Source organism: Mastigoproctus giganteus, chromosome 14 (genome assembly GCF_048544385.1).
Source record: "Mastigoproctus giganteus isolate SK-2022 chromosome 14, ASM4854438v1, whole genome shotgun sequence".
NCBI classification, from domain to species: Eukaryota; Metazoa; Arthropoda; class Arachnida; order Uropygi; family Thelyphonidae; genus Mastigoproctus; species Mastigoproctus giganteus.
In genome coordinates, this window is record NC_143588.1 from 97,423,040 (window position 1) to 97,437,137 (window position 14,098).

A 14,098-nucleotide genomic window follows, 5' to 3' on the forward strand; every position below is an offset into this window, starting at 1 on the left:
TTTAAGTATTAGGACTGTTTGGCTTAATTGTATCAATTTGTTCTTTGTTACCAATACTGATTAAATATTTAATCTGGTAAACTGTCCTATTTCTTTTTTGTTTATTTTCGTCTCTGACGATATGTATTTGCTAACAGCCTACTTAGTTAAGTCGTTTTAGCAACTTTTTGAAGTCCTTTTCAATATTACAAATCCTTAAATTCAACTCATTGTATGTTCCAGAGTCCGATGGATTAACTGGCTCCAGCGAAGAAGAATACGCTAGGATTTACGGTCGTCTTCGAGCTACTAATTACTATGGCTATTATCCACGTCATGGGCATTTTATTGGAGAATGGGAGTGAGAATAGTTTGCCAGAGATGCCATGTTCAATCTGATGTGTCATCAGCGTTTCGGTTGTGAATTAAAATAAAGCTTAAAGATGTGAAGACGAGTGTAAATAGCTATCGTTTGTGGAAGACGGACAACGGCGACTTGCTCGACGTGGGCATTTTTTTATATATGTGTGTGTGTGTGTGTGTGTGTGTGTGTGTGTGTGTGTGTGTGTGTTGGAGAGAGAGAGAGAGAGAGAGAGAGAGTGATTTTGTTTCTAAGAACTCGCTCGGAACAAGGTGTTGAAGTAATCTTTTGGTGATGGTATTTGGATGGAATTCTAATTTTCGGGATATTATCTGCACTTAAAGGTCGGCGATGGTGCTTTGTAATCCATACAGTACAACCGTCCTTAGATAAACTACAATGACTGTTTTCTTTGGATTATTTCAAAGAACAATCTGCAGTGAAAGAAACATTTGATTTTAGTTTTAAAACTATAGTAACTATAATCAGTTTATGGTAACTATATTCTTTCGATGTTTTGGTTGCAGTGTGAAATTTCTGTATAAATATTAAGGCACGCGTTGAGATTAAATGAAACTAAAATAATTTCCAACTTGTAAAAAAAGTTACTGCTCGAAATGTAAATTCTACTTAAGCTTTTGCTTACGAGCCGCAGAAGATGGTTTTCGTCTGCTTCACAGTAAAGGCGAAGGAATTTTTTGAACTGATTATTTTATTGTAAATATTGTAAAAATATTTTTGAACATCGAACTATTTATTTTGGAAATAAACTGAACCGATCTTAAATTAACATTTTGAGAAAATCAGTACCCCACGTTCTTATCAGTGAATCTGAATGGTTCAACAACCGGAACGAAAGAAAATACTCAAATTAGCAATACTGCTATATAATTGATCTTAATTCGTCTTGGTGTCTTGAAATGTATAAGGTATATTTTGAGAGATAGCCAAGCTATGTGTAGGTTTTTAATTATACTTTTGAAATGAAATGTGTTATATATTAACTTGGCCCTCTTTTCAACAGCCATTTAATAGGTATCTGCCATTTTCTCTCTTTCATATATATATATATAGGACAAGCTCGAGGTTATAATCATCGCATACGATTAGCTCTAATAAGCGTTTGGTTACCTGTTTTATAAAGGCCCTAATGAAGTAGGAAAGAACGTCAAAAATTGGGGAAAATTGGCGTTTTTGGCCTACTTCACCAGGCCTGAAGAAAAGATTTAGTAAGATCTCGAAACTTTGCCAATACCATATTACGTTTAAGCATTGGGATGACAAATTTTTTTTAAAGAAATAAGTTCAGTAACTTAATTCATAACACATTCGTATAAGAGTGCTTTCTCATCCCCATTTCGGTATTTCTGAATATCTGTCTGTCCGTTTTTCTGTCACGCTCTTTATACCCGAAAGATACTGATAAGAACTTGCCGTGTGTGTAGGCGTAGCCATCCAAGCTCTTTATATATATAATTCTTCGCCATTATAACATAATTTACACCAAGTAAATAAATAAATAAATTATAAATAAAATGAGCACCAAGAGTTTCCAGCTGTTAAACAAAAATTTAGAAACAGAATGATGTCTGCTTAACATTTAGTTTCATTCAGACAGTATTTTAGTTGGTTGTTTACAGTTCTGTAGTCGTAAAATTAGCAGAAGGTATATTCTATGAATGTTACGAAAATCAGGCTTATTAATCGAATTCCAGAGGGTATACTGTATAATACCACACCATATATATCACACCTAGAATACCATGTGCCATCCTAGTATTTTGCTTGCTTTGCATAGGAAATGCATATCTGACTGAATCGTAAACCTTAAGTCATTTTCGCCATGAACCTCTTTTAACTCCTCTCCCCTTAGCTTATCAGTAACATTTTGAAGCAGATTGGCCTAGTTATGGACGTTAACCCCCTTCCTACGTTTATATCAATAGAAAATTTCGACAACTTCCCTTAATCCAATGAAGGATCTCATCAAAATCCATGATCTTTCCCACCAAGGAAATCAAACTCACTGGACTCTAGTTGCTCGTCACGTCTTTCGTATCTCCTTTGTGGATTGGGAAGACATTAGTGCTGCTCCAGTCTGGGAAGAGGAGGAGGAAATAGTCCCGGAGTCTAATGATGATCTCATTAACATGACCAACGGGATGATTCAGTCACAAATTATTAGATTAATTACTGTTTTTCATTCAAACTTTTTTTCTTAAAACAGCCTTAAATATTTCCAGAAAATATTGATAACATGTTTTTATTTTATTTTTTATGAATTTGAAGCATTTCCGATTTTATGAGGGTTAGATTGTACAAACGGTCAAATTAACAAAAATTGGAATATAAATTTTAAAATTTCTTTATTAAGTGATAAATGATAAATTTCTCTCAAGAGGGGAATATTAAAAAATGCGAAATGAATAAGGAAAGTATTTGAACTATTAGAATATCTAAATAAACGGTTAAATAGGCTTAATTCCCAATTTAAACCAATATACGCCAAGACAAGGTGGCTTTAAGCTCAGGCGAAGAAGTCAGTCGCCGTGATCCTTTTCAAATTATTCAATCCGTGGCCATATACGAGCAAATGTTATTACTGTCGACTCAAATGTAACCGTTTTTATTCGATATTCCGGCAACTACTTGTCACGTTAGGGCAGAAACTGCTGTCTACTTCAATTATTTAAAGTTTAATAAGTAAATTGAGAGAGAGAAAATGGACAGAGAATTTTTTTAAAAAAATTCAGTATAATCAAATTATTAACTAACTGTATTTACTTATAAAATTCTGATCATTTCTACTCTTTTATTGCTATTTCTTTAACCATCTCATTTTTGCTAATTTTAACATCGATGTAGATATTTATTAATGTAGTTTTTCATCCTGCTGTTAAGCTGTTTATTTTCTTCGTTTTACTTTACATTTTTGAAATTGTGAAATCAATACCAAAATAAAAAATCTGATATGTTACCTAAAAGCTGAAAATTGATTAGCTGATAATAAACTGCTCAAAATTTATTGAGCACTCATAATAGAGGTCGCTGTTCTTTTGCAGTATAATGTTTTGGACTGCAATTGTCCACAAACTCATCAAATCTAACTCGTTCATGAACTGACAGCACGCAATATTCTTTAAAAGCAATTTTGCTCAATTTTTTACCTACCATTTTATGTGATGTACGAATGGTTTTCATTAACATAATTTCCATCGTAGTTCATTCATCTCCAAGATGAATCCTGCAGTCCTTGGAAGCGTTATTGTGAAAGAACTGGGACCTACGAATACGTAAAAGAAATTTTAGTGATGTTTCAATGTTTTATCATATCTCTGTTAACCAGCAGTAGTTCTGTACATTGTAATCTCGCCGGCTTTGTTTTAACTGGGGCCGACTTCAAGAATAAATGTCATGGGCTGAAATTCTCATTCTGTGCAGCAAGAGGTGATAGCATTTCTAGTTTTGTCTATAATGTACATAGCTTACCATTTGTAACATGTGACAGTTTTACTACAATCTGTTTGTGTGGTCAATAAAGTTATTCTTTATATGAGTGTTTGCTAGTGTTTTTCATTTTTTACTGGACGATATGGTAATGTTCTACGAATATGTTAGCATCTTGTCTCTACCACCAAGATCTACCATCTTGTTTCGATGACCATCATGGCAAGATCTACCATATTGTCTCTACCACCATGCGTAGCAATCAAAAATGGTGGATAAGTTGGAGTATCCACCAAGATCTACCATCTTGTTTCGATGACCATCATGGCAAGATCTACCATATTATCTCTACCACCATGCGTAGCAATAAAAAATGGTGGATACGTTGGAGTCGCTTTAGAAAAGAGCTCTGATTGAATTTTTTCAGAAAAAATCTGATTATCGCTTGCCAATAAGAATAATTCGTATTCCTGAATTTATTTCAGAGAGAAGAATAAAGCTGTTATTCTTCTGTCTTATTATTTTTATATTTGTATGTTAGAACTGGGATTATGTTCAGTTTCCAGCTCAACAATTTAATGAATAAAGGTAGATCTTCAAGTAGGTAGGACATTATAACTGAAAAGTAGGTCTTGAGTGCTCTAAGGTTGGAGACCCCCTCATATAAAAGGGAATTTAGGCCCTTTTGTAAAAAGTTAACGACCAGAAATTTAAATATATAATTAAAAAGTTGGTAAACAAATATAAAAGAGCCCGTTGGTTCGTAATTATAATACGTTTACTTATTTCATTAATAAAGTTTTACATATAAATAAATGCATATTTAACTATTTTCTAAAATATTATAAACATATTGTAGTTAACATTACAAACAAGTTAACGTACGCAGTGTGTTATATTTCAGGCTCGTTAGCAAATAATTCATGGTTTATAATAAGAAACAAGCAACGACTTTAATGCGCAAACCGATAAAATTTTGTTTATGCGCAGGCCACGTTGTCCATTCATTTCTCAAATCAGTGCACGGCAACAAACAAAATATCTATTGCTTCAGCCACAATATACGGTATATGGGAAGCTTATGTAATGTGTCTGAAAAAATAATAATTGCTGGATTTCTTTTGGTCCAATTTAAATGAAATTTGGAAAGGCCAGATGGATCATTCTAATAGAGCGAAATATAAAATTTCATGAAAATCAGTCTACTGAAAGTCGAGTTATATGAGGACAGAAAAAAAATAAAATAATTGCCGGATTTCTATTGGTCCTATTTTAATTAAATTTGGAAAGGCTCGTCAAATATTTTTAAAGACTCAAAAATATAAAAATTGAAATTTCAATTTTAAAATTTCAATCTCAAATATAAAAATTCACTGGAAGTCGATTTATTACATTCGGACGGACAGACTCACGGCCAAGGTGAAGACAACAGTCGAATTATGCATATACGCTATCGTACCAAATAAACTTTATTTCAACGAAATAATCAAATTCCATTCACCTCTCGAAAATCTAATAATGGTTATATAACAGTAAAAATTGTACTAATACAATTGTCATTTTAAAGAGACAAATTGTACCAGATATTGCATTATTAAAAAAAAAATTAACACTACGTTGATAATGTTAAATTTTATCTTAAATTTAATAGGGGAAAATACTAATGAAAAATGCGTTAAGTTAACCAGGGTTTATTAGCTAAATTTATATTGTTTCACTGTTTTAATGAAACTTTTAAAATCATCAGTACAGCTCGTTTCATCCATTAGTATTTTTAAATCAGACTACTGTATTCAATAACCTTACGGAACAGGCCCGCCCTCTAACGGTATAAAAATCGGCTAGACAAACCAAATATCAAAAGAAATTCTTTTATTTATAGAGTCAAGAGTTACAATTTTAACGGAAACTTTCTTTTTTCGAATGTAAAAGTATAAAAACCATAAAAAATGTTATTTTTTTACGCGGTAACGCATCTTTCTATAAAATATCTAATGAGGTTACAAAGGCTATAAGTTTTCAAGTGTCAATTTTAATGAGAAGTCATTAACGTGAAAAAATATATCCGGTGTTTTCTTAAATACAAGACATCTACCAGAGAGAAAAATTCTAGAGAAATACCTTACAACGATCGCCTATTATATTGCTTCCCACGACTGACCTTGCGGAAAAATATGTCCCTCATCTAGTCTTTTGAAGGTCACAAAATACTGCTAGGGCTGTAACTACAAAGAGAATATCTACTGCATATGTGTTAAGATGGCCACGCAGGAGTTTACAAAATAAGTTATATTTGTTAGATTTGTGAGATTACTTTGATAGGCAACGAGTGCCTAAAAATTAAGTAGAAAATCAGTCTACTGAAAGTCGAGTTATATGAGCACAGAAAAAAATAAAAAATAAAATAAAATAATGGCCGGATTTCTATTGGTACAATTCACGACACAGGCTAAAATAAAAATAATTTCATTTCGATGTTCCAGATTTGTATTAAAATGATCCAAAACGTCGGGTAGCCATTACAGTTACTTTCGTCCATTACTATTTTTTCCCTCTAATTTTATGTTTACTAATGTTTTCTATCTGTTCAAAAGTCCGCTGTTTTCATGATATGCTATCTCAGCACTTTTGACTTCGGACGTTATCCACTTGACTCTGCAACCAACCGTGCTGCTGTGGACAGCGTCGTAAACTGGGCTCCTTCTTGCACATCAAAAATCCGATAACTGCAAGTTATACTGTATATGACAGATATTCATGGTGGCAACGACTGCTAGAAAGCCTGGCATCGTCTTTTCACGACTGCTGCCGTGGAAAGACGATGTCATTTGCATAGTAAGAAACTGGAAGGATGTACCTATACAGTATATAATACTGTATAGGTACATCTATTGTTTGTCTGGTACAAGCTACTATTTGTCTGGAGAGTTTGGTTGACCACCAAAAATTCCAAATTAGGTTCACCCACCAGTAATTCCAAATTAGCATATGAACTGTATGGTACTACATTCAGCGTAGAGAAAAATGAAAAAGACCTGGGGGTAATTATGCAGTCAGATTGTGCACTGTTTTCTGAGCAGTGCAGACAGGCTACCAGGACAGCTCATGGAGTTTTCTCAATGATATACAGGAACTTTGCTATTAGAGATAGGGAGGTGATTATCCCATTGTATAAGGCAATGGTCAGGCCATATCTTGAGTACTGCATACAGGTCTGGAGGTCTAATTTTAGGAAGGATGTTGATCTGCTAGAAAGCATGCAGATAAGGGCAACGAGATTGGTGAAGGGAACAAAAGGGTGCTGTTGAAGAAAGGCTTCAGTTCTGCAAATTGAAGCATCTGGAGACTAGGCACCAGCGAGGTGATCAGATTGAAGTGGTTAAGACATTGAATGGATTGAGCAAGCTCAATGCTGATGAGATTCTTCCTCTTGAAAACTCATCAGATGTAATATCATTTGAGATTACATCTTACATGGTAAATAAAGCAGGATTGGGAGTGGCTGATTTAGTCGGTCTCAGACGTAAACAGCAAGGTTCCCTCAGATACTAGGTTTTACATTCAGCAAAACAGGCAAGTCGACCAGAGAACGCATGCAATTTACAGACACAATATACACGGGTATATGAAATAACTTTCCGGGTAACCGAAATTAAATAGTGTTTTAAGTTTTATTGCTTGGGAAAAAATTCCTTAGACAAGAGGCTGGACAGCACAAAACATGGGAGTTGCCATAACTGCGTCCAGAACTTGAAATAGCGACAAGGCCTTGAACACTTGGGGCACCAGTCACTCCTTGTTTTCGAGCCAGTCACTTCTTGTAAACAAGGAGTGACTGGCTCAAAAACAAGAAAGAAGATATTGTTGAATACTATGCGAAGACGCCATGGTAAGATGTTTATGTTGGTATGTAATACAGCCCTGGAGATGGTAAATGGGTGAAAAAGGTTTGTTTGTTTGTTTGTTTGTACTGAGGTTTAATGGCGCATGGACGTGAAAAAGGAATATTATTATTATTATTATTAGCTATATGATGTAAGGAAACCTGAGGCTTATGCTGCACCAGCCAAAAAATTTCCCGAGTTACCCTGAGAGAGAGAGAGAGAGAGAGAGAGAGAGAGAGAGAGAGAGAGAGAGAGAGAGAGAGAGAGAGAGAGAGAGACAAAAGTAGAAGGGAATCACCAAGAAGAGAAGAATGATGATATCCAGCTCAGGACCCTGGGTGTGCCAAGCCCATACTCACCAGATGTGAGCCCCTTTTTTCGTGATATGGACTTTATTGAAAGCACTTCAAATAATTCTTAATTATTATTATTATTATTATTAGCCATATGGTGCAAGGAAGCCTGAGGCTTATGCTGCACCAGCCAAAAAAAAAAAAAAAATCCCGAGTTACCCTCAGAGTGAGAAAGAGGCAGACAGAAGTAGAAAGGAATCACCAAGAAAGAGAAGAATGGTGATATCCAGCTTGGGACCCTGGATGTGCCAAGCCCATACTCACCAGATGTGAGCCCCTGGGGTTGTTGTGTTCTTTATATCTTTCTCTTGCATTATGCTCTCCAGGACAAAATTAAGTACGGAGTACGGTAGGTAGTGCGTGTCTATTGTCCGTAACCATTTAAAGAAACTGGCATGGAACATTCATTACATCTGACTCCATACAAATTTTTTGTTTTCTGGGGTAAAAATACATCTCTAGACACAGAGTCGATATTTATAGTACAGTTTTTTTAACGTAACCTAATCTAAGAATATTTCATTAGATACTTATGGTATAAGGTTAATTTGGAAACCACAATACTTAGAAAACTATACCAATAAGATGACTAAGAATAATAGTTGGTTATAACGCCTTTGAGACGTGACCTTCGCCATACATTTCCACCAATTATTATGAATGGCACAGTGTGTCGTTTTGAATGTTTGAATTTTTGTCTTACATAGCATAGTAAGTCCGTCTTACTACACTTTTGTCTTATTAGTCCCAATGCTTCGCTTCCGTTATAAAGTTTTCTAAAGTTTCACGTTTTTAGGATCTAAAAAGTACTTTGTGGACTTTTCACAAAATTTCATGTATGGAATTGCATCCTTCCGGCCCGCAGAAAAACAAAGAAGAATTGGAGATGTGCATGAAGACATAGCTCACCTATTAGTAAGCTTTCTGACCTTCGAAATTGATGGGTCAAAAAGCTACTAACGGACGGACTTCCTCCGGCGGTAAGCTTGGGTGGTGACCTTCAATACTCCGACATTTTAATAACCATAACGACCAGTGACCAGAGGATCATCTGCCAATGCTCAAGGTTATGTGCAAACCCCGTTATTTTATTTGTTACTGACTGAGTACTTTGGTACGGACTGTGACGCCAGATTCCGTTACTTTTTTTTGTTTGTTTTGTTTTTTAATGAAAACTCCAAGCACGAGAGGTATAAGAACAGTAGTACAGTAGTAGAACCTATAGTACAGTGCGTGGGTTTAAGGTTGAGAAGATGAAAGAAGATACAGCACTTTAACATAAATAAATCTTTATTCCCATTACGGCAAGGTGTCAGGGGTTTACAAAGTAAATGGATACTACAAAGAGAAAATGTTACTAGTTGAAAAATAGTATATAAGCAAAACAAAGATGTAATGAATTTGTGTACAGGGTGCAGTCCTCCAGAGTTTACGTTGCTCTGGAGGACTGCGACAGATGTAGGTATTACCTATACAGCTGGAGGTGCTGAAGCCAAATGCATAACGGAAGTGTTGAATGGCCCAGTCCACACAGTTATGATGGGAGCACAGTAAGCACCCCAGCTGAGTGCTTACGGTGAGAAGTACATAACGTAACGTCTCTGCTGAGTTGGTGGCAAATCGATGGCGGTCATCATCGAGTTCTTGGATTCTGTCAAGCATCTGCTTTGGTAGGAAATGGTCCGGTAAGGCAAGCCTGTTGGAATGCACATCTAGAGTTGGTGTTGATATTAGACGTGTAGGCGGTACGCGCCATGAACATAATTATGTACCATATATTGGGACAGGGCATTAATTGCAGTGATTAGTTGCTGTTTGGTTAACCGCACTGTGGCTAATGGGCTTTCGCTGATGATCTTGTTCTGGTGGTTCAAGGTGACACAAGAGCCGCACTGGAAGCAAAAGCAAATACAGCTCTGGAAAAGCTCCAAAACTGGGTAGCACTCCACAACCTATCAATTTCTGGTGAGAAAACAAAATCGATTCTCCTCAAGGGACAAGGAACAATGAAGTTAAATAACATCCCTATACGTCTCTACACAAAAGTCAAATACCTGGGAATCTACATTGACACCGGTCTTACCTTTCACTCTCATCTGAATTACTTATCCACAAAAATCCGAAAGTATACGGCCATGATAAGAAGAGTCAGCAGAGCGGACTGGGGTTTGAAGCATAAAGCTTTGTCTCTCATCTATAAAGCGGCGTTTCTCCCAATTGTGTGTTATGGAGCCTCAGTTTGGTGTACAAAGGCAATCCTGGAAAAGAACAAGCGTAAACTTGACTCAATACTAAGATTCATGCTGTTGTCTATCTGCAGGGCATGTCGCACTGTCAGCACCCCTGCCCTACAGGTTATTACTGGATGCTTGCCACCCTATCTTGAGGTGATTAAAAGGGGACTTTACCATCGATTAAAGAAGGGAATTCCGACACAGTTGTTAAATCTTCAACTGCAGCTTACCAATGACCTGAAACAAGAAAGAAAACGTATCTTCAAACACCTTCAAGGACTTTGGCAGCATTCATGGGAAACCACGCCCAAAGGAGAAATTACCAGAAGATTCCTCCCATCCATTGACATGACTTTCCCAAAGTCTCCTTCCTGGTTTTCACCTGGTCTGCAAGTTACATTCCTGATCACAGGACATGGGCCCTTTCAACAGAAATTGACAGCGATGGGAATTGAAAGCAATCCATTCTGCCACTGTGGCGAAGAGGAGTCATGGGGACATCTCATGTATGAGTGCCCTGCTTACGATGATTGTAGGCTCAAATTTTTTACTGAAATCCAGGAGAACCCTCGTAACCATGAAATATACCTGCTTCAGAATGAAACAACATAGAAAGCCTTAACGAGTTACGCACAAGCTGTCTTTACCATCAGACGGGCAAAGTTTGCTGAACTTAGAGCTGCTCAGAACAACGATCCTCAAGTGCAAACACAAACTGGGGTCGGATAGCTTCCCAACTGATAAAAGAGTAAGACTGGAGATTAAAATACTTTGCTGGCATCATCAAAGTTGACACTCCTTGAAAAGCTGACTCCCAGAGAGTGCTTGGCCTTTGGCACTCACACAGTGGCGTCTGTCCCTGTGACTTTTTATCCCTCTCCCCATCCCCTATTTCTCCTTACTCGGGTGGACTGCCTTCTCTATCTGTCCACTTTAGCTTGTTCCTCACATTCAGACCCCTCTTCCTCTTGTTCCCCAGGCCTTCTCTTCTCTTTCTCTCTCTCTCTTTTTTATTTTATTTTATTTTATTTTATTATTATTTTTTTTATTATTATTATTTATTTATTATTATTTTTTTTTTAACTTGGTCTTCGTCCAGGACGCTCAGGCGACCCTGGCGGAGACCAGCCAGAGAATAAAGGGCAGCCTGGCTACCTCCTAGCGGTGTGTGCGAGCAACGTGAGGTCCCACTAGGGGCCTGCGGCCAAATGCCAGGACACCCAACAGAACCTAACGCAATATGTCATATACAACAGACAACACTTTTCTGGCATTTACAGTAGTTCTGTATTTCTTCACAGCGTACATATGGCGCAGATGTGAGAAATCACAGGTGACGCCTGACCCTAACACTATGCACACTATGCACACTATGTGGCTAATGGGCAAGACAAGACTGGGGTCTTAGAGGTCAAACCTTACGACTTCACTATAATTGTGTGTTTTTGTCGATAATTTCTTATGGGGCTTTAGAGCCAATAAAGTTGCTGTAGTAAAGCAACTGTTACAAGCACAGAGGGCTGCCTTCCTGACCATGTCAAGAGCTTGTCGAACTACCTCCACCATGGCTCTTCAGGTTTTGCTTGGGAAACTACCTGTCCATTTTGGAGTTCAGTACCGCTACCTTAAGTATCACCTTATGAAGAAAATACCATTGACGTATGATAACATCCAATTAGATCTAAGTGCTCCCATTAAGACTGAGAAGACAAGATTAAGGCAAATTTTTATTGCGAAATGGCAGCAGGAATGGTCTTCATTTGATATTGGTGCAGTCACAAGGGACTTTCTGCCTGTAGCAAGGGAAATTAAAAAGGAGGAGTTAAAGTGGTTTTCGCCGGGCTTATATGGTATGTTTATATTAACTGGCCACGGAAGTATAAATACTAAACTTCACAAACTGGGACTTTCACCAACAACATCTTGTTTGTGTGGCCAGGAAGAAACTGTTAACCATATTCTTCATCAATGTCATTATTATAACGACCTTCGACGTGACTACTTAGTGTAGTTCCTAACTTGGACTCCAGCAACAATAAAATTCTGGTTGAGTCTCAGACAGCTTTTAATGCTATGAATGTGTTTGCTTATCGTGCATTTAAAAGAAGAACCGAAATTAGGTCCTAGTTTTACTGTTCCTGCGATTTCTTGGATCCTTTATTGGATTAGGAAAGAAATATCTCTTTGATTGGATTCTATATTTGTAACTGACTAGTATCATTAAGTGCTACACTATACCTTCCTGGTTTTATAATAGACTTGTTCTTGATGTGGAACTGTTTTCAGCAGAATAGGTATTTACTGTATAAGGAATTTTGCTCTACTCATCGAGATACTATTTGGCCTTTAGCGTTTCATAGTTTTTGGAATTAATATTTCTTTGTGAGTGAATACCACTGTGACATTTCATATTACAGACTTTTCCTAGTAACTCTGCTATTAACTGTCTTGGATGATTATCTTAGACTTTTTGGGCTCTCTTAGAGCTTGTATTTAGGCAAGAACTTTTGTAAAACATAATTTTGAACCCTGCCTAATGTAATTTCATCTAGGACTTGGACATGTATATTACTTTTGCGTTAACCCTGAAACCTTTTATTTATTGGGCCAGGTTATGGCATTACCCTGGCATTACACTGGACGTATCTGTACATAGTGTATATTCTGCTGTGTTCCTGAAGAAGAGGATATTGTACATATTGCACATAGTGTCTTTCTGTGGAGTTTTTCAGAATTCGTGGAATTTGCTTTCACCGTGTCTTTTGTTAGAAGATCAATTATTTCTTCAACAACTGAAGACGTTCTGCCTACAATGGGTTAGGCAAACTGTAAATTAAGTTGTTTTGCTGATCCTAGTTCCTAGGATGGGATTTTCCATGAGATAGGTCTCCATGGTTAGAGAAGTTAGTCCACTTCTCCACTTCTTCCTACTTTATTCTTGCCTTACTTCTTCTCACTTCTAACTATTGGAGAGTCCCTCTGTTGATTCTCCTCTATTCTATCCATTTACCTCCCCAGAGCCCAAACTTCTCCCTCTGTATTCCTCTTTTTCCACTTCATTCTCTTTTTCGGGCACTCTCAGGTGTTATGCCCTGGGCTTGCCCAGCAGGAGATAATTGATCCTGGCCGCCTCCACGTGGCGGGGATGGGGGGGGGGTGAGACGTAGTGACCAGGTGTTACTGCTTCTTACCTGCTAAGAGCCAGGCACCGGCCGATAACATAACAACAGAACACATCATAACACTTACACGTCCAACACACTACATACAATTGGCCGGTTTTAGCATAAGCTTCAACACAAGAAGTACAATAGCGGCTTGTGGGGAAACCCTGGGATCCGCCACAACAACAACACATGAATATCCCTGTGGCTAATGGGCCCCATCAGGTGAACGTTCTCCTGAAGTTGTTGCTCACTGGGAACCTCCAGCTGGTTGGGGGATCTAGCTATGTGGTCCATCCACCGGTCGAGATTAATCTTTATGGATGCTGCCGGGGCGTGAGACTTATACATAGGTTTTCCCTTCTTGAGGGTTGCTTCTAAATGCTCCTTGATGGCTGCAGCTTTTTGCCTATTAAAGATGCCTCTGGAGGAAATTCTATCTTGTACGTCACCAGATTGTTTCCACCTAGTGTCAAGAAACTATTTGGTGTAGAAACAACTGTTCGATGATGAGGTCCACCAGGCAGAATGTGCAGCGATCGTAATTTTCTTAGAGGCAGCACAATTGGAAATTGTTAGGATCCATTTAGTTAGAAGATTTATTGCGAGGCTGGGATCACAACGCTTAAGACAATCCCACGGGATGGCTGAGGTTGCTTCTAGACAGCGTGCAGGG

General features: G+C 37.5%; 1 protein-coding gene across 1 annotated transcript in view; it reads left to right on the forward strand.

Annotated features, from left to right (window-relative positions):
• Nucleotides 1-3,051, forward strand: part of LOC150075416 (uncharacterized) — a 107,376-nt gene extending 104,325 nt beyond the window's left edge. The window contains exon 10 of the mRNA XM_090388868.1: nucleotides 223-3,051. Coding sequence (XP_090244994.1) covers nucleotides 223-344 — 122 coding nt within the window. The 3' untranslated portion in view covers nucleotides 345-3,051. The remainder of the gene's footprint in view (nucleotides 1-222) is intronic.
• The last annotated feature ends 11,047 nt before the right edge of the window (nucleotides 3,052-14,098 follow it).